Source organism: Falco cherrug, chromosome Z, assembly GCF_023634085.1.
Source record: "Falco cherrug isolate bFalChe1 chromosome Z, bFalChe1.pri, whole genome shotgun sequence".
NCBI classification, from domain to species: domain Eukaryota; kingdom Metazoa; phylum Chordata; class Aves; order Falconiformes; family Falconidae; genus Falco; species Falco cherrug.
The window spans coordinates 9,821,571-9,842,182 of NC_073720.1; the positions used below are offsets into that span (position 1 = coordinate 9,821,571).

At 50.2% G+C, this 20,612-nt stretch overlaps 2 protein-coding genes across 7 annotated transcripts in view; one reads left to right on the forward strand and one right to left on the reverse strand.

Moving 5' to 3' along the window:
* Positions 1-13,384, forward strand: part of UBE2R2 (ubiquitin conjugating enzyme E2 R2) — a 57,903-nt gene extending 44,519 nt beyond the window's left edge. The window contains exons 3-5 of the mRNA XM_055699198.1: positions 4,311-4,408; positions 8,683-8,817; positions 10,250-13,384. Of these exons, the coding sequence (XP_055555173.1) occupies positions 4,311-4,408; positions 8,683-8,817; positions 10,250-10,469 (453 nt within the window). The 3' untranslated portion in view covers positions 10,470-13,384. The remainder of the gene's footprint in view (positions 1-4,310; positions 4,409-8,682; positions 8,818-10,249) is intronic.
* A 5,325-nt stretch (positions 13,385-18,709) lies between these two features.
* The window catches only part of UBAP2 (ubiquitin associated protein 2), a 121,809-nt gene continuing 119,906 nt past the window's right edge, over positions 18,710-20,612 (reverse strand). For all 6 annotated transcript variants that reach the window (XM_055698449.1, XM_055698448.1, XM_055698447.1 and 3 more), the window contains 2 exons: positions 20,325-20,516; positions 18,710-18,897 (listed from right to left, as the gene is read on the reverse strand). In XM_055698449.1, coding sequence (XP_055554424.1) covers positions 18,802-18,897; positions 20,325-20,516 — 288 coding nt within the window. In that variant the 3' untranslated portion in view covers positions 18,710-18,801. The remainder of the gene's footprint in view (positions 18,898-20,324; positions 20,517-20,612) is intronic.

Below are 20,612 nucleotides of genomic sequence, written 5' to 3' on the forward strand. Positions count from 1 at the left end.
GCCACGCTGTTCCCGGCACCAGCCAGGATGCTGCTGGCCTCCTTGGCCACCTGGGCACACGGGGGGCTCATGCCCAGCCGGCTGCCGACCAGCCCCCCCAGGCCCTTTCCCCCCAGGCAGTTCCCAGCCCCCTGCCCCCAGCCCGCAGCGCTGCGGGGGCTGGTGTGACCCACGGGCAGGACCCGGCACTGAGCCTGGTTGACCCTCACACAACTGGCCTGGGCCCATCGCTCCAGCCTGCCCAGACCCCCCTGCAGAGCCTCCTGCCCTCCCGCAGATCAACACTCCCCCCAGCTGGGGGTCACCTGTGAACTTGGTGAGGGTGTGCTAGATCCCCTCGTCCAGATCACTGATAAAGATACGGAACAGGACTGGCCCCAGCACCGAGCCCTGGGGAACACCACCTGTGACTGGCCACCAGCTGGATGTAGCTCCATTCCCCACCACTCTCTGGGCTGACCCAGCCAGCTGGTTACCCAGCACAGAGTTCAAGGCAATTAGTCATTGTACACAGTTCAAGTACACTTTGATTTGAGCATGTCCTTAAAAAATGGTGTGCTGAGACAAGAAATAATGCAAATGAGTCTTCTGCAGCAGTCAGCCTACAAATTAAGGGGTTTGGACTTGGGGTGCTCCAGTTGCAGAAAGAACCAGAGCTGGGCTGTACAGCCTGGTCACCCCGGGACCAGAGCGAACAGATACCTCTGCACTTAATGTCTGCTAGTGAATTTGAAGTGGCTCTTGGTTCAGTGCATGTATGGGTCATGTTCAGAGGGTAATGCTGTGGGCTGTCAAGTCCTTAACTGGATCCTGGTACAATTATGTTTCAGGTCCAGGAGGGGAATGATTTTATATAGGAGCAATTGGTTTAAATTTACAAAATTTCATAGAGCTGTATTTGAAAGCTGAAGGCCTGTTTTGGCTGAAAACTTGACTTTTTAGTGGAGGCCAGTCAAACTCTTGCTAAACTTCTAGATATCCTAGACAAGCATCAGCCTGCCAGGAGCACTGGTTGAATAGTTTGAGGAGCTTAGAGGTCTTTCAAACTGTTTCTTGTGGTGCAGCTTTGTCACCTTATCCCAGGTCTTTCTGTGAGAGGTTCTGCAGGCTTCTTTTGGACACACTTCAAAACAGGAATGTCACTTCTCTTCCTTGCTGTGACAAAATGATGGCTTCAGTTGATGCCTTGGGCTTGAAAGGCCCTTTTCTAACAAGCTGTTGCTGAATGTCCAGCCTGGAATAAGCATGCTTCAAATGTCATGGTGAAAACAGCCTTGATGGCTTAGTAATGGCCAAAAGCCTTTCCAAACTTCACTGCAGGAGAGAATAGTAATCAACTTTAATTACTGGATGCTCAGGAGGATTGCCCTAAGCCCAAGGACATCCTGAAGTCTGTCATCTGACAGTCTTGACTTGAGTCACAGACAGTCACATACTTGAGTTTCGGACTTGGCACAGAATCTTGCATGTAGCCAAGGGTGGTGTTTCTCTTTAAGGTTCTATTTCAGTTACATGTGAGTTTGATCTATAAAAAAAAGACAACTTCGAGACCTGCAGATTACTGCAGATCTGTATTGTGGATGTTGATTCTGGAACCAGAAATTCTCATGCAGGAGGTGAGTGGGGAATGGTTACCAAAATGGTATGTACAAAATGAGTCTTGGAAAGGACCTCTCCCGGTCCTGGTTGGAAAAATGAAAAATTTGCTCTAGAAACAACTGAAGACAGGAGGAGAAACTAACCCAAAACTTGGTGGGTGTATTTTAGGGTTACTCTTCAAATACTGCAGCTCTCAGCTTTGTACTTTGTGTTCATAGCAATATTTCTTGGAGCTGAGGGAGTCTGAAGCAGCTTGCAGGCTGTTTTGGAAAAAACATTTAAGCAATGAAGATGAGGCACGGGGATAACTCCAAATGAAACTGAGAATAAATCAGCAAAGGGCTTGAGGTTTGAGGGTTTGTCAGGAGGAAGATTAAAAAAAAAAAATAATCTATTAGTGCAAGGAAGATGAAAGAAAGTGGCAGGTTTACAAAATCTGCTGGTGAGACCAGATGGAGAGGTTGGGGCTAGCGGTTCCAGTTCTGAGCAATGAGAATTGAGTAACTTGTGTGTGTTCCCCATCTCCAGTTCACTTGGGTCATCTAGTTGAATTTTGGTAAAATTGCATTCACTTCTTTTTTTTTGACGTAACAGTTCTCAGTCCTAATAGAAGTACAGACTGTTTCCCACTGGCAGATGAATATCCCATCTTCCCATTGTTTATATCTTTCAAAAATGTAGGTATGGGAAGGCTCTCGCCTTGACTATGTTGATACCTAAAACTATGCAGATCTCATCAGGCTCCATGACACCTTTACCCTTCCAGACGCCGTAATGCAGCGCTGCCCTGCTTCAGTTCCCAAACGTTTAACATTGATAGTGGCAAGAGGGAAACTTCTCACATCCTTGCTTCCCTCTATTTTTGTACTGCCGAATATCTGCTCATCCACATGCTGCTGACCTAATCACTCAAGGAACTTCCAAGTGCTGCGATGCTTTCTGCTGGCCACCAGCACTGCATTCTCCCAGGAGGCGGTTAAAAGAAAAACTGGGTGAACTCATAGAAAGTATTAATAAAACCAGAATAGGCTGTGAACATAATCTAACATTAGTAAGGTTAACTTCACCTTAAAATGATATTTAAAAAATATTTCTAGATAGCACAAGATTCTTGGAATCCTAAAAAGGAAACTGCCTTGTTAATGGCAAACTGTTCCAGCAATGTAAGTATATGCTTGGGTATTCAGCAGCTCCCAGTGCTATGTTGCCGTGCATAGTTGCATTTTTGACAAAAACCTGCTTTGAAATGACAAGGGTTTGCAAGATTAGCATACCTGGTAGGGTTAGTGAGCTGCTGCAATCTGGATACTGATCACAAGCCTCCAGTGTCGAAGTAGGGTCTGATTTGGCTATGAAACAAATGTCATTGTTAATCAAGGTTTGGGAGGCCCCTTCAGGTGAGCCGCTGCTATCTGTAGCTGTGATCACTGGCTCGGGCTCAAAGACATGGATGCTGTCGCTGTGAGCAGCATGTCTTTGTGCTCTGGTTTCTGTGCATCTAGCAGTGCTGGAGGGTCCTCAGGATGTAGCTGAGACCAGGTGCGTGGGCAGCTGCCAGCCTGCAATTTCAAACAGAACTGATATGCAGGTTCTCTGCTGTTCCTGTCCTCAGTCTGTGTCTTGGGTCACGGTGACAAGGGACAGCATGAGTGCTGCCTATCAGCTGAGTCTGTGCCACCTGAAGGTGTGGGGCTGCTTCTAGGAACTTGTAAGTCACCCCAGCAGCTGGTTGCAAGAGGCTGCAAGCCAGCAGGGCCAGCAGAGGCCAATGTCTGCTGCTGGATTTGGGGTCCCATCTGCACCTTTACCCCATCCTGCAGTAAGGCGTTGGGACCCCACGAGTCCCTGGAGTCAGCTTCAGTGGAGAGTATCAGCTGTGCTGAATACTGCTACAGCACTCCTGCAACGTGGTGGTGTCAGAGTGCTGTTGCTGGTGGAGAATTGGTTTTACAGGCTTTTTGAAGTATTTATAAATGGTAGGTATTATGGAGCTTTACATCTATATTCAGGCTATAACACTGGTGAGTAAAACACAGATTGAGGATTACGTGGCTGTATGGCTTCCATATGCTGTGAGAATATTCTTCCTCTTGCATGCTGGAAGGGGTTTTCAGTGAAACTCTCAGAGAGCATCTCCTGATTTTTCACCTGATATTTCAGACAGCTGTGTTGTGGGGGAGCAGTGTTAAGCCTGCCCTGTGCCATCTGCTCAACCCCCTTGTGTCCTGGGAGAAGCGTTGTTTTGATACCTAGGCTAGCAGAAAGTGCTAAACCCTTCAATTCAAAAAATCCTGTAGCTAACTCAGCCACCGCTGGGAACAGAGAAAATTTTTAACTCTACTTTGGGATTCCTGTAACTGAAGCTCACTTCTGTCACTGTGACAGTGCTTGCTATCTGGAGACCAATTTGGTTTTATGTGACTTTATTACTGTTTTTGCTTGCTTTGCTACATTCTTTAAACCTCTTGACTTGAGATTGCTTTATACCAACTTGCAGATTAACACTGTTCAGCAAGGGAAACTTTTGAGTGTATACAGTAGACCCCAGCAGAACTGAGAACCATTTCCAGGTCTTGCATATTTTTACTGACACTTAAGGTGTTCATCTCAACAAGGTTAAACCGCTCGGGACATGGCCAGAGTGGTGCAGCTGAGGCATCAGACCTCTGCCTCAAGTCAGGCTATTCTCAACTTCTGTTTCTGTCTTGCAGAATGGAGATGTATGTATTTCAATTCTTCATCCACCCGTAGATGACCCACAAAGTGGAGAACTGCCATCCGAGAGGTGGAACCCCACCCAAAATGTCAGGTAACTGAATGTGATGTACAACAGTGACCTCAAAGGCCTGTCATCTCTCTCCAAGGCAAAGGCCTGTGTTGGGAGAGGCTTCGAAGGGAATTTAAGACCTTGGGAGTTTGGGGGCTTGAAGAAAGTGGGAACCAGGCTTATCAAACTGTCTGAAGGTACCGGAGTGCTGTGTCCTGATACTGGGCAAACAGTTTGCATTAAGAGCATAAAACCCGTGAACAGGACAGAAGGCTCTGCTTTCTCAAATGTTCTAGCATTTCCATGTTATCCTATGCTTAGGTTTTTCAAACTCCTCCAAGATGCCACTCGTAGAAGACAACATTTTTGAGTGTTCAGGCTCAGTAGGAGTAACTTTGTGCATAATCCTGCCTTCTGTTTGACTTCCAGTATGTCTCTTGTCCTGCAGTGTGATGTCTTGAACAGTTGGCCAGATGGCTTGCTTTCTGCCAAAAAAACGAAGGATCACTAAATACTAGAGGCATTCAAGGCTAGCCTCTCCATTATTTTTTTTTTTTGAAACACCAGCTGAATTTCATTCTCATTACAAGACACTGCCAGTAAAGAAACTGACTAGGTGACAAGCCTCAGCTCATAGTTAGGAAATTACTTTGGGCATTAATTACTTATATAGCACAGGCACTTTTGAGTATGTAGTTATATACAACTAAAGATTTACATGAATCTTATCACAATGATAGTTCTCTTATTTCTGCTCTCCCTTACCATGGTGAAGCTTTTGGTGCTTGCTTTCTTGGAATGTGTTCAGCTTAAGGATGACATTTGAGGAGACAACATTCCTCAGCTAGGTCAGCAAACAGAAATAAAACTTGTCCTTAACTGTTAGCCTTCTACCAGCATCTCCCATTGGGCTAAGTGCTGAGAGATGCATCCTGCTGAGGTCCCATCTGGCTTTGCAAGGCTCCAGAGTCAGACAGGAGGCAGCAGGACTGAAGGGCAGCATGTTTGTAATGAGCTGCCTATGTAATCTAGGGCTTCTCTTCAGCTGCTGAATTTTGTAAATCCTGCTGAGTATTGGCTGTTTACTACAGACAGCTGTGGTTGAAGTGTCTGAAGGGGGGCATGTCATTCATTAACTTTGAGAGCACCTGTGTGTTCACCTCTAATGGTGTCAGGCATGCTGATCATTTTTTTTTTTTTAAAAACACAGTCAATATGAATTTTCCCATCACTCGGATCTAGATGTGGCAGGCATAAGTAAACATGGCAAACATGCAGCAAGATGTGAAGGAAGGCAGCTGTGATCTTTGTGGCAGAGAATTCTGCTTGTCTTCTCACATCCCGAGTCCCGTAGAGCTGTGGAGGTGGTGGCAGGTCTTAGAGTTGAGGCTCTTTGATCACTTTAGTTGCCCTTTTCCATATCTCCCCCGTCTCACCTCTGTCCTTTGAGGTACACAGGCCAAAACTGAGCACAATGTTCAAGATGTTGGTACACGTCTATCTAGTGAAGATAGGCTTGTCTCACTATTGCTTTGTTTCCTGAGAATGCCCATTTTTGTTGGCTTTTTTTTGGCTGCCTTAAGGTTTGGACAGTTTCTGCAGCCAGCTCAATGCATGAACTTGTCTGCCAGTACAGTCTATACTGGAGAGCAAAAATGTGTTAGGACAAGTCTATGCCCACCTCTAAAGGTGGCTCTGAGACGCTTCGGTGTAGATAGTAGCTGGAACAAAAAAAACCCCATACATTGTTCAAAATGAGTATAACAGGATGTGCTGATTGGGAGCACCAGCCATTCTACATAATGTCTGGTTTTGATGAAATTTATCTGTTTTTGAGCTTTCTCTTGATGGATGGAGTGAAAAAGATGCTTGACAGGTCTGTTTCCTTGAGCCTCCGCTGGCTGCTCTCCCCTGCTGGTGAAGGGATGTAGAGGGACTCACTCTGAAGACAACAGCACGGAAAACACTTACAACAGCTCACTGTTTCCCAGAATAGGGTTGGGGATGTAAGAAAGCAGAAGGCAGTCTTGAAACCGCCGCTTTTCATGCGAACAGCTTGCATGAAGCAACACACTAGAACAACCTTGCCTGACAGAAACAGACCCCTGACAGTATGGCAGAGGGTCAGTCTCTTGTCTGGTCCAGTGCGGTTTGTATCTGACGTTGAGGAAATTTTCGGTCCTGTGTGGGTAAGTGTTTTTTGTGGTTTTGGTCCTGTCAGATCCCATGTGCTGGGATCCCTTGCTGTTACTGTACCTTGTTTATGCTGTTTACCCACAGTAGCAGGGTTTGTCTCAGAGCAGGCCGTCTCACTTTTAAGTTACCACCAGTGAAGGAGCTGATCTAACATGATGGTTGGGAATGAAGAATGCAGAGCACCTCACCACTAATAGACAGTTGCCTTGGTGTATTAAAGTAGCTTTGCGGTGACTTTGGAGTCTGGGGCACTGCAGTGGAAATGGGCTTCTTGTCACTTTGTTGATGGAAGTGTGGTAGAGCAGATGCTAGATCCAGACATGAATTCCTGTCCTCAGCCTTCCCTAGAGTTTGCTTGCTCTGCAGTGAAGCTGCTGCAATGATGCCGGAGCTGATATGCTGGCTTTATAGCCTGCTTGCTGGGAATCAAAAGCTTTTACATGAGTTCTTGAGATGAAGTAGAAGATGGCCTCTCTTTGGCCCATCATTCCAGTCTGACCAGTCTTTTTCTAGAGCTGCTGTTCTCTTTTCCCTACTGAATTATATCACTTGGAAAATAAATTGTGTAAGACTGTCCTGATAGCTGTGCTGAACAGTCTGGCCAGACACAAGTGTTCAGTTTCAAAACTTTTAAAGAAACACAGCATCCAAATGACCAAGCACTTCCTGTAATTGTATCCCTGATACATGGTCTGGTAGATGTGTTCGGCTCTGCATGTACCCCTAGAATCAATGCAAGTACAGCTGTGGCGAATGAGGAGATGTGACGCAGCTTGATGCAAGCAAATGTCGATTTATTGTACAGAAGCACGAGTTTATATACACTTTCAGAAGCTGCGCGTTTTAAACAGATTGGTTCTTGAAGCTAAGCCTTGCATACTAGGCAATCCCCGATCGGTGGTAAACTACCATCCATTAACAGCAAGGTGTTACCTCTCCTTGGCGCCATCCGTCCCCCACTCCCCTGTGCTCTGTATCATGTTAATTGTTGTCTAGACAAGCTCGAGCACGTTCCCCCCAGCTGATCGCCATGCATGGTCCTAGTTTCCAGCCCGCTCCTGCATACAGCTGGGGCTGTAGTCTTCTAATCAAGTTCTGCAAAGCAGTTGCTACATACTGCTGTGTATCAAGACTTATTCTTGTATCTCATTTTTCCCTTTCATTTAAATCCCAAGCTGTTGCCAGCAGGACCACCTCAGACATATGAAGCTGTTGTGGTAGTAGCTACAGCCAGGTGTCTGGGTGTGTAGGGCTGTGTGATGTGACTCACTGCTGAGTTTTGTGTTGGTTGTGGCACAGTGAAGGGCTGAATCTCTGAAGTGCAAATGCAGGAAGAGATGTAGAAAATGCAGGAGAAGGGTCTGGGTGAGGGAGGTGGTGTTTGTTCCTAGCAGATGCCAGCAGAGCAGCTAGCTAGCTCTGTGCTGCTGCTAGAAAATCTAGGAAGGCTGTCTGTCTGCTGAGGCTTACATGACTGGCTCTTGCTGGCTTTGCTGAATACCAACCAGCAGCTGAATCCTGCTGGGCCCTTGGCAGCTTGCCTGGGTATTGAACAACACCTGCACTATTTCGCCCTGGCTGTGCTCAGCAGCCTGAGTGATGCACAAGCTGAGGGGAGAGGTGAGATCTGCCCACAGCTTCAACCTCTTAACACGCAGTGGGGCAGGGAAGGCAGTGCCCCTTGTCTGATGGCCTTGAGTCATAGTGGTCCTTCTCCCTACACAGGGCAGGCGAAGAGACTGGCTTTCTGCTGGGAGGTTGAATGTCACCAGGAACAGGCTTGCCATGCAGGTTTCCAGCCCTGCACGATCCACGGGTGGTGTGGACAAGCTGAATTCTGGTCTGATCCTAGCTTTGACTGATGTCCTGACACAAGCACATGCACAGACATGATGGTCTGTAGTCAGATGAGATCCCTGAGGTTTTATTGTCACCTTCCCTATGCTGATGGCCAGGGTCTGAAGTTCATAAATACCTGCTCTTACTTCAGATATTACCCTTAGTTACCCTTAATACTCGCCTTTAGACAAGTTCCTGATGCATCGCCTAAAGAAGTCGTTGGCGTCCAGAACCCACGAATGTGTCAGCTCTGACTCTGCTGTTGTGGTTACCTTTTTCAGGACTATCTTACTGAGTGTGATCTCTTTGCTTAATGAGCCCAACACATTCTCTCCTGCCAATGTGGATGCGTCAGTCATGTTCAGGAAATGGAGGGACAGTAAAGGAAAAGACAAGGAGTATGCTGAAATCATAAGGTAAGCTCTGCCATGTGTGATGCTGTGCTACTGGCCTCCTGCTTTGAATCCTACGAAACAGGCTGCTTTGCAGAATTTGCTGAAACCAGCTTCTCGCTGTGGTTGCTTCTTTGGAAATGAAACTTGCTGCCTTATTCCAAGTCCATGCTTCTGGTCCCTCTAGGATTTTCAGCACACAGAAGCAGTGCAAGCTTCTGGAGCAGGACTGGGCTGATCTGTCTGTAAATTGTTCTTTTTTTCAAAACTAATCTGGCATGATGCTCTGCAAAACCTATTGGCTGCTAGTAAATCCCAGTTGAAGTCCCTGCTTGCCTTTGAGCATTCCTGCATTGCCTGGGATGTGATACAAACTGACTGCATCCTACAAATTCTGTGCTTACTGCACTCATGAATCATAATCTTGTCCTTCCAGTTTGAAGGAATATCAGTGGGATTTGGCAAGCACTTGCAAAGCTGGGTTTGATTAGCTAGAAGAACTGTTCAGTCTTGACTGTCCTTTGCTGATAAGTTCATGGCTCACCAGGTGCTGTAGGGAGATGATGTGAACTCGAGCCAGAGCTGCCCGTACAGCAGTGGGGCTGCTGTCATGCTTGGGGCAAGACCACATCTGCATGGACTCCGCTAGCTGGATGTGTAGCATATACCCCTGGCTGGAGCTGCGCCGGGCAGTCAGCCTGTGGAAGGAGCCTCGCTGGGAGGTTATCGTAGTCGCTTGCAGCTCCCTTGGCTGTGGCAGAGCTGGATGCACTCTACAAACAGAGCATGGCGGACTGATGGGCAGGCAGGCAGGCTGCCGTCTGCTCTTCTCCCTGCTGGGAGGCAACGTGGGCCAGCCAACCGTTCACAGGCCTAGTGCTGCAGGGAAGGAGGCAGCAGCCGTGAGCCTGTCCTGGGGTGATGGGAAACACTTGTCTTCTGCCAGCCCCCCGCAGCACTGGGGATTACAGCTGCATCTCGGGGTGCAGCCACCTGCTCTGACTGCTCTTACCCTCTAGCGGGAGCTCAGAGCTGCCAAAATCTTGCAGGAATCGCAGTTTTGAGCATGCAAGGCTAGAGTCATCAGTGGTGGAGCCAGTAGGTCATCTTAGGAAATCCCTGAATCTTGGGAAATCCCTGACCATCCTTTCTGAAGCAAATGTAATGAAATTTGCTCTGAGCTGTGGCAGGTCTCTAGTGTGGAGTCTTGCAGAATAACTGATTTCCTATGTTGCTGAGAGCATGTGTGCTGCAAACACCCTTGGAGTGCTTCCAAGCCTGGGGCTGCAGGAACTGAGTCTGTTTCTAGTGCTGCTTCTGGCTCTTCAGCCAAACACCAGCTCTCCTGACTCTGAGCTGCCAGGAGGGCTGTGCTGGGGCTGGCTGGGAGGTGGGGAGCTGAGCCACGCTGCTGCTGGCACATGGTCCTGCTCACCTTGCTGTGTCCTCGTCGCAGGAAACAGGTTTTGGCCACCAAAGCTGAGGCAGAGAAGGATGGCGTGAAGGTCCCCACTACACTGGCAGAGTACTGCATCAAAACTAAAGTGCCTTCCAATGACAACAGTTCAGATTTGCTTTATGACGACTTGTATGATGACGACATTGACGATGAAGATGAGGAGGAGGAGGATGCCGACTGTTACGATGATGATGATTCTGGCAATGAGGAGTCGTGACCTGCTCCCTCTAAGCCCCTGTACTGCCCTGCCGACTCAGGCCAGAAGGGAGCAGCGGTAACCTAGCAGCAGTCCAGCAAAAAAGTGGGGGGGGGGGATATCAAAACTTTTTGTCTCCTGCTGTCTCCTGTTGTATGGATCTGTTTGCTCCTTTTTTATGGACCTCTTAGAGACCCTCCACAGAATGTCTGAATTCTTGCATTCTTAACCCTTTCATCACTGTATTATGATTTCTTTTTAAAAAAGAAACTCCCCTTTTCACTTCTCTTCGAAATGCTCACAGTGAAACAGGTTTGCTCGCGTTTAGTTTCTTGAATTAAATACAGTCTTGCATTGAGATGTGTAATGTATTTAAAGCTGGAACAAACCCATTGGAAGCTGAGTTTTCGGGAGTTCAAGTGCTGCATTTACTGGGAAGAAAAAAAAAAATCCACACAAAGCAAATTGCCAAGGTTTAGCTGCTCCATTTACAATAATAGCGTGTGTACATTCGTTTAGCCTTGTGGTGGTGGCTTTTCCTTTATAAGGTGTGGGGCGGAGAGTGTAAAGCTACTGTGTGTTGAGCTTGATGGGATGTCACTGAAAGGTACAGTATTCCTTTTCAGCCTGCTCAAGTTAGAAAATAGCTGGCCCCTGGAGCCCCAGAGGGCACAGTCAGCTTTGTCTCTGAAAAAGGCTTGTGATATGAACCCTAAAATAAACAATTAACACTTCACATCTGTACAACTGAGCCCTGGGTTGCTATCCAATTTTTTTTTTTTTTTCAGACTAGGTTGGGGTTGAAAAAGTTGAGTTTAGCTGCTGAGATCTGCTGCCAGCTGCCCCTCTCCAGATGGAGGAGAACAGATGTTGTCTCCTGCTGCCCAGCAGGCCAGCATTCATCCTGAACCTCTTTTTGGCAGTGGGAGAGACCAACAGCCGCCTGCCCCAGTGCTCGTGAGCAGCACTCGCTTCCTGCAGCCCAAATCCAGTGCTGGCCAGTGCTGGCCTGAGCCTTCTTCATGTTGCATATGTAGGTCACCCGTTGGTAGGCGCAGCTCTGGTGCAGTCCTGCAGCGTGGGCAGAAGTCAGCCTTTAGTGCCTGCCTGGGGTGGCCAGGCTGTCGCTGTGCCCGCAGTGGCGGCTGGGGTGTGGGGCAGAGGGGGTGGGGGTGTGCTGGGCTCTCCCCTGCCTGGCTGGCTGCTGGGGCACGGGTAAGCGTGCGCAGCCCCCCAGGAGAGGGGTACATAGAGCTTTCAGGCTGGAAGAGAAGGCCAGCAGCGGGGTTTGACAGGCTATTTAGCAGCATGCTTCAGCTGGTGCACTGAGCTTGGCCTCCTGCATGTTTTTGGGAGCTCTTGGCAGAGCTTAGGGGCCTCCCTCCTGTCTGCTGAATCCTCTTCCTCAGTCCCTCAGCATCCTCACCCTGTTGTAGTGTACTCTTGTCCAGCTGTGGTGCAGTGGCCTGAATTCACCTTTTGCATGATCCCTTGATCAGCAGCCAGCCCTGCCCTCCTGTGCTGAGCCCTGGCACCCTCAGGAGCAGATCTGAAGCTCTGGCCCTGCTTGGGTGACACTCCAATCCCACAGGTACAGCAGCAGTTACCCTGATAAGAGCTGCAGGCTCAGGCATTAGTTTATGCCTCCCCTTCGTATATCTCAGGGTTTTCAATGGTACGTCACCAGCTGTGGTCCTTTGGGGGTGCTTTGGTGGGAGTCAGTTTTGTTCTGCCATCAGCTTGGTGGCTGTGTCCTGGGATGACAGTGAGCAAGTTTAGAGTGCGTTGCCCGGGGTGGAGAGGAGGGGAGGAAGGCTGGTGGGGCTCTACCTGAAGTGAGCAAGGCAGATGTGTTTTCAGAATGTTGCTTGGTTGGCATTTGCTGCAGCAGGGACAGTCCCTGCTCCTCTGCGCCCTGCAGAGCAGAGGCAAGGCCAGGTGGTGACACCTTGTCCCCCAGCGCTCCCCGCAATGGTCTGCCCTCCTGCTTGCATGTTACCTGGGGAGGTGGCTGGGCCTCTCCTGAAGCGTCCCACGCGGGCTGCCTCAGCTTGTCCTTCCAGCAAGGACTGATGCAGCCCCTGGTGTCTTTTGGAGCTGGCAGCGGGGCTCCCCTGTGTCTAGTGACGGGTTGGGGCACCCCCCAGCCTCACTCCAGCCTGTGAGCAGCGCCAGTGCTGGCAGGTGGGTCCTTGGGCCTCCTGGCTGCAGGACTGGTCTTGGGGCCGCACCAGGACAGGGACACCAACGTCCACCTTTTGTGGGGGTGAAGGAGCAGAGTATGGCAGTGCTGGCTGTGTTGATGACTTGGTTTGAAATGAGGATACTGCATCTTTCAGGATTTCCCTTGTACTTTTGACCGTCTTCACTGTATACTCTCCAGTGACTTGTATTTTCAAGCTTGGTGTTGTAAGATGCATTATCATGACTCTTCTGTTACCCTTTTCTAAGGACAAAAAGCAACCTATTTTGAGAGCTCCCACATTAACCAGACTAATTTCTCTTCCCCACTGTCCCATGCAGTGTCATTGCTTGTTGACTTGCTGGTTTCTTTTTTTTGGGATACAAACTGAAGTATGAGGGGTTGTTTGGTTTTTTTTTTTTTGAAACTATTTAAGAGATTGCAGAAAAATGTTTACCTGATCTGTGTATTCTGATGTATTTTCTTAACCCTCTTCTCCTGTCTCAGCCAATACTAGCGTTTACATTTGCAACTACAAGCCCCTTCAAATGCAGTTTTCAACCATTCTGAAACCAGCAGGGTACACTAGATTTCTTAGTAGTTTTCTTAGCTGAAATGCCAGATGTTTTCTTTTTTTCTTCAGTATAATTTACCAGAAAGAATTAACTGATGCATTTTTGTGTTGTCTTTCCCTTCAGTAGTTATATTTTGTCTTTTCTGCACATCTGTCTACTAATAAAAATGTGAAACGAAAGTATCCCTGTACTGTTACTTCCCTGTTTAATTGAGCTGTTTTATTTGCATGGGTTACTTAAAGCTTTGAATAACAGCTACTCAGAAGTTCAGTGTTGCTCCAGCATTAATGCCTATACGTACACATAAGTATCTATAAGGTTATTGGTAAATAAAGCTGCTCTTTGACAGCTGCCTGCCTGAACGCCAGACTAAAGAATGAACTGATTTAAAGAGGTGCTTTGGCAAAAGGCTATGGGCTTTGCTGTTATACTTAGGAAGACTAAATCAGGAAGGGGGAGACTAATGTGGGTAAGGTCAAGCATGGTCAGGTTTGGAAGAGACTGCTGGAGATCTCGTCCAGCCCCCCTGTATAGCAGGTTCACTGAGAGCAGGTTGCACAGAGTCATGTCCAGGAGTGTTTGAAACGGCTCCAGAGAAGGAGATGCCACAGCCTCTCTGGACAGCCTGTGCCAGGGCTCTGTCACCTTGAGGGTAAAGAGGTTCTTCCACAGATTCAGATGGAGCTTCCTGTGCTGCAGTTTGTGCCTGTCCTGTCGCTGGGCACCAATGAAAAGAGACTGGCCCCATCCTGCTACTTGCCCTCAAGTTATTTGCAGACATTGATAAGATCCCCTCTCAATCTCCTCCAGGCTAAAGAGGCGCAGCTCCCTCAGCCTTTCCTCACCAGGCAGATGCTCCAGTCCCCTGATGGTCTTTGCAGCCCCCACCGGACCCTCCCCAGCAGTTCCCAGTCCCCCCTGAACTGGGGAGCCCAGCACTGGGCACAGCACTGCAGGTGGGACCTCACCAGGGCAGAGCAGAGGGGGAGGATCCCCCCTCGACCTGCTGGCCCCGCTCCTCCTCATGCCCCCCAGGGTCCCACTGGCCTGCTTGGCCACCGGGGCACACAGCTGGCCCACGGGCAACTGGCTGCCCACCGGGGCACACAGCTGGCCCACGGGCAACTGGCTGCCCAGCAGCACTCCCAGGTCCTTCTCCGCAGAGCTGCCCCCCAGCAGGTCACCCCAGCCTGTGCTGGTGCCTGGGGCTGTCCCTCCCCAGGGGCAGGACCCTACATGTGCCGCTGTGGAACTTCATGAAGTTCCTCTGCCCGACTCTCCAGCCCGTCCAGGTCTCTCTGAACGGCAGCGCAGCCTCCTGGTGTGTCAGCCGCTCCTCCCAGTTCTGCATCATCAGCAAACTTGCTGAGGGTGCGCTCAGTCCCTTCGTCCAGGTCAATGGTGAATGAGTTGAACGGGACCGGGCCCAGCACCGACCCCTGGGAGCACCGCGAGCTACAGGCCTCCAGCTGGACTCTGCGCCGCTGCTCACAACGCCCTGAACTCTGCTGTTCCGCCAGCTCTCGATCCACCTCACTGTCCACTCATCTAGTCCACACTGCCTGAGCTTACGTGTCAGGATCTTATGGGAGACAGTGTCAAAAGCCTTGCTGAGATCAAGGCAGACAACATCCACCACTGGCCTCCCCTCATCTACCCAGCCAGACATTCCATCAGAGAAGGCTATCGGGTTGGTCAGGCATGATTCCCCCTTGGTGAATCTGTGTTGACTCTTCCTGATGACCCCTTTTCCTCCACGTGCTTTGAGATGACCACCAGGATGAGCTGTTCCATCACCTTTCCAGGGATGGAGGTGAGGCTGGCTGGCCTGTAGTCTCCCGGATCCTCCCTCTTGCCCTTTTTGAAGGCCAGAGTGGCCCTGGCTTTCCTCCTGTCCTCAGGCACCCCTCCTGTTCTCCATGGCCTTTCAAAGATGGTGGGGAGCGGCTTGGCAATAGTGTCTGCCAGCTCCCTCAGCGCTCTGGGTGCATCCCGACAGGGCCCATGGATTTGTGGGTGTCTAGCTGCTTAAGTGATCTCTAACATGATCCTCCTCGACCAAGAGAGACTCTTCCTTTCTCCAGACTTCCTTTCTTGCCTCCAGGCTCTGGGATAACAGAGGGCCGGCCTCGGCAGTGAAGGCTGAAGCAAAGGCAGCATTCAATAACTCCTCTTTCTCTGTCCCTGGGCACCAGGGCACCCACCTCAGTCAGCAGCCGGCCCACATTTTCCCGAGTCATCCTTCTCCTGCTGAGGTACTGGAAGAAGCCCTTCTTGTCCCTGACCTCCCTCACCAGGTTTCATTCCAAACACACCTTGGCCCGCCTCATCGCCTTCCTGTGTGTTCTGGCAACATCCCTATATTCCTCCCAAGTGGCTTGTCCCTCCTTCCACATCCTGAATGTTCATGATCTCATGTGACTGCAGCAGTGACTTTGGGCAGAGCTGCTGGTGCTGCTGGTGGCCAGTTCCCTGGCAGGGTTCCTGAAACAATCAGACAAGGCAGCAGGGGAGCTTGCTTGGTGGGGCAGAGGGCTTTGACATCATGCAGGAGACTGGCAGAGGATTTCAGATGATCACTGCCAGCCCTTCGGGGTCCTTGCCCTGCCTGGCCCCTGCTGCTCCTTGTAAGTTGAAGAGTGGAGAATGTTTTTGCAGTGCCTTGCTGCCGCAGTCAAGCTAGAACCAGTGGGACAAGTGCACGGGAGTTGTTGCACTTGCTGCACTTGGCATTGCAGCACAGCAACTGCCAGGTCAGATGTGGTTGTGGCCCAAGTGCTTCTGCTTCACAGCTGTGCTGGAGGAATGGCAATGGCATTTCAGAGCTGCATTCCCAGAGGAGTCTCCCTGTTGGGGAATGGGACTGAGAGGGATGGTGCTCTCCGGGCCTTCTGGCTTGGATCACGCTTGCTTTAATCTCCCACCTGCCTCCTACAGCACTGGGCTGCCCGGAGCTGCTAAGTAGCTGCTTCATCCAGCAGATGCGGTATCAAAGGCAGGACAAACTTTCCAGCCCACTCTGCACTGGGTAAACCCTGCTGCCACTTGGTGCAGGCTATTTCCCCACGCTTTCTTTGATGGCCGAGTGCAGCTGAGCACCCTTGGCTCTACCATCAGGCTGTGGAACAGGTGACTGGAGAGGAAATTGCTGCAGAAGAACCTGCTGGAACTAACGGTGTAAGGAAACGGGAAAACATCCTGTTTAGTCTTGCCTGGAGACGAGGGGAGGCTGCCTGTGGCTGACCACAGCGTGCTGCCGGCGGGCAGGACCCCAGAGCAGCTGGGGAGATGCTGGAGTTGCCTCTGCTGCATGGTGCTGGGAAGAGGAGGTGCTGGAGGGCAACATGGCCCATCACCTCCAGGGGTGGACGTGCTGCCCTTCCATGCCCACAGCCATAGTCGAGGATGGAAGCTGTGCAGCTGGGGACCGGAGAGGAGCACTGGTTTAGGTCCTTGTGGGGCATCTCCCTCAGATGCTCTGCACCAGCACCAACTCTTGTGTGTTCCCTTTGCCAAGCTGCTCCTGGACCCTGACACCAGCAAGGACTGACCTACGCCTAGGAGGGCAACAGGAGACTTCGATAAACAAGAAAATTAAGTGTGTGAAGTTGGCTTTGGGGGAAATCTGTTTTTCAAGGAATAGCTTCTGTGAGGCAGCAGCTTTGGCCATGGGTAAATGAGATGCCACTAGTGTAAGCCCCGTGGGCTCAGTTACTGGTGTAGCCCTCGTACAAGCTGGCAGCAAGTCCCCAGCCTACTGAGACATTTTGCCATCCTTGACATTTAGGCCCCAAAGCCAGTGGGACAGCAGCTGCCAAGGGCTTGCAGCAGCTGCTGAACTTCAACCAGTATAAAAACTTGAGCTGGGGCAGAGGAACACCAGTATAGTTCATGTTCTGCTGGTCAGAGGCAGAAGGAGGACTGGGTGATACAGACTTCTTCCAAGCCAACTGGTTCCCACAGGACGTGAGAGCTGGTGAAAGGGTGACTTTAAGAAAGGAAAGTGGTTCTCAGGGTAGAAACAGGGTTTTTTTCTTGTGGGTCTTTATGCAGAATTGGCAAGTGCAGAAACACCCCTCCCCTGCCACATGGACACATACAGGTTCACATTTTCCCACCTCCTCTGCTATGAAAGGCCAGCATGCTCAGGAGGATGAGCCTGGAGCAGGAGTCATCACCACTGACCTTCCTCCTGGTGGAGGCCATGGACCAGGTGGGCGAAGCACAGGAGGGCAGTGCTGCAGTTCTGCCCCCTCCTTACCTTCCCCAGCTGCTCCCTGCGACTCACACAGAGCACAACGCCAGAGGACACTGAAGGCGGAGACGTGATGTTTAATGTCAGGACTCGGGATGATGCCCAGGATCCCATCCCTGCTGCAGATGCTTATAAGCTTTCAGCACCGAGGTCACTCACCTTTGTCATGGTATTCAGCATCCCCTGCAGACCCATCTGCTGCTCTTACCCTCCCAGCTCAGCTTTTGCTGCAGAGCAGGTGGAAAGGGACAGGCTGTAAAAGCAAAACTGCCTCTGGAGCCTTTGAAAATGCAGACAAACACCAGTGATACGCTCAGACCTTTATTAGGTGGAGGAAGGGCTAAAAAGAAATGAAACTCCTAAAACATTCACCGCACTGGTGCAGGACAAGAAGGACCAGGAGTTGCTGGTCTTTGTTTTAAAAAAAGTGGGGGGGGACAGGTGAAGTTTCCATCCAGTAGCTCTGCCTTTCCTGGGCAGGGTGGCTCAGGGCAAAAAGAGGTACAAGACACAGCTTATACTTTTATTTAAGAAACCGCTACATAGTTTTTGCCTCTAATGATGCAAAGGAGTTCCAGGACACACTGAGCCATCCAGATTCTCTTGCTAGAGAAACAAAATAAAACAAAACCGAACCAAAAAAGAAAATCCTGTCTTTTTATTATTCAGAAATTGAAAAATAAAAGGCTGAGGCTGCAGCTCAGGGCCACAGTGACCAAACTGCCCATGAGAGTTTATTTTTTACAGAACGAGGGAAGGGGGAGACAAAAGAAAGGGGAAGGCCCACGAAACTTTTTTATTCTCCCACCCCTCTTTTAAAGTAACAGCTATACTGGGGGCTGAGGGCAGAAATCAAACCAACAGGACACATCTGGATTTGTTTTTTGTGGCCTCCTGATTTGCCTGAATTTAGAACTGCATTAAATAAATGGGCTCCAGCTCATTTGTCTTTGTAACAGAGTTATAAAGCCCATAGAGCTTAAAAAAACAAGGAGGGATACCTTGGTGCAGATGGGAAATGAATAATTAGTTTTCCTACAAAGAAAATAAAACAGGCTGCAAGATGCAGAAAACCACATTTAGGCTCTATTACATTTACAAATACATACATAAATATATTACATACAACAGCAACTCAAAGAGGAAGCAGGCGAGTCACACAGAGGATGGCTGGCTGGCTGCAGTTCTCCCCGCACAGACATTTGGCTGAGCAGTTACTTCTCCTAATAATTCCAGGAATGGGCTTCGGCTTTTTCTCTTTTCTTTTTGTTTGGTTTTTTTTGTGTTTTTTTTTTTTCTCCTCCTCTCCTTTCATTCTCTCCCCCCTCCCCGGTTTCGGGTTTAGTTTGTCCAGTATGGAGAAGTGCCATAGGCGGTTTTGGTAGCCTGAGACTTTTGCTGCATGGTGCTGGGTTGGTTGCGTTGGCCAGATCCACCCTAGAAAATGAAAACAAAGAAGATGCGGACATCAGCTGCCATAGCACCCGTGCTCCCAGAAAGACGAGCCCATCTGAATGTCACCAGAAGAGCTGCCGCCCTTGGGAACAGCCCTGATATCCACCAAGGGAGTGATGCTCCCCCTGCATCGATCCGTTTCTGCCCTGCAACACCTCCGCATCTTGCAGTCCAGGGCAAGCAGCCACAGAGTCATTAAACAGGAGCACAGGAACGTGTCATCCCTCTGCCCCTCACCCAAGATAGGTTCAAGCACAAGGAACGCAAGGAGCAGGACCAAGAACACTGTTTTTTCAGGAAACTTTTATAGCAAGGAAATGGACGGGCTGGTGAGACCAAGTCAGAGCCAACCTGCAAAAGGATACTTCATTGTTCCCCCAGAGTTACAGTGCAAGGGCTCACATTCTGTCTCCTGCCGCAGCCTGGGGACAGCAGCGGCTTCACACCTCACTGCCCATCCCCCCATGTAAGGACAGTCTCTTCACAGAATCACAGGCTGGCTGAGGCTGGCAGGGACCTCTCGAGGTATCTTGTCCAATTCCTCTGCTCAAGCAGGGTCACCTACAGCTGGCTGGCCAGCACCATGTCCAGAGAGGTCTGAGGATAAAGACTCCACAACCTCCTTGGGCAACCCGTGTCAGTGCTTGGTCACCATTCTAATCAAAAAAGCTTCTCCCGATGTTGAGATGGAGCCTCCCTTGTTTCAGTGTGCCCACTCCCTCTGGTCCTGTCACTGGGCACCACTGAGGAGAGCCTGGGTCAGTCCTCTTTACACCCTCCCCCTTCAGGTGTTTACATATATTGATGAGATCCCCCTAAGCCTTCTCTTCTCCAGGTTGAACTGTCCCAGGTCTCTCAGCCTTTCCTCAAAGGACAGATGATCCGGTCCCTTCACCATCCTTGTGGCCCTTTGTTGAACTCTCCAGTACATCCATGTCTCTCTGGTACTGGGGAGCCCAGAACTGGACACAGCACTCCAGGTGTGGCCTCACCAGTGCTAAGCAGAGGAGAAGGATCTCCTTCCCTTGACCTGCTGCCATTACTGTGCCTAATACAGCCCAGGACACTGTTGGTTGCCTTCGTGGCAAGGGCACATTGCTGGCTCATGGCCAACTCAGTGTCCACCAGGATCCCCAGGGCCTTTTCTGCCAATCTGCGTTGCCCCCCAGCGTGTACTAGTGCATGGGGCCGTCCCTCCCCAGGGGCAGGACGTGGCACTTCCCCTTGCTGAACTCGCTGAGGTCCCCCCACCCCAAGCTGGTCAACAGCATCGAGTCTGTCAGTCTGCAATCATTGTCATGGCCCTTTCCCAATGAGCGAAGCAAGACCCCTCAGACCCTGCCCCGCTGGGATGTGGGGGCAGCACTCGGTCCTCAGGCATGCTGCAGAGGCAGGAGGGGCTGACTCACCTGCCCGTCTTGCTGAAGATGGTGATGCAGCATCTGGGAATGAGGCTGCTGATGTGCAGGCAGGATATGGAGAAAGGGGGCTGGAGCGTAACCCGGGGCAGCACCAGGGTTCAGGGGCCCAGTCGATCCGAGAGCAGAGGGCAGGCTGAAAGGAGGCGGTGTGCCAGCATGGAATCCCTGCTTGTCAAATGTCTGCATAGGAGGCAAGGGGGGACAGTGTCAGAGACTGGTGTGAGCAGCCCCACAAGTGACCAGGCAAGCACAGGAGTGGCCCAAACACACACCACT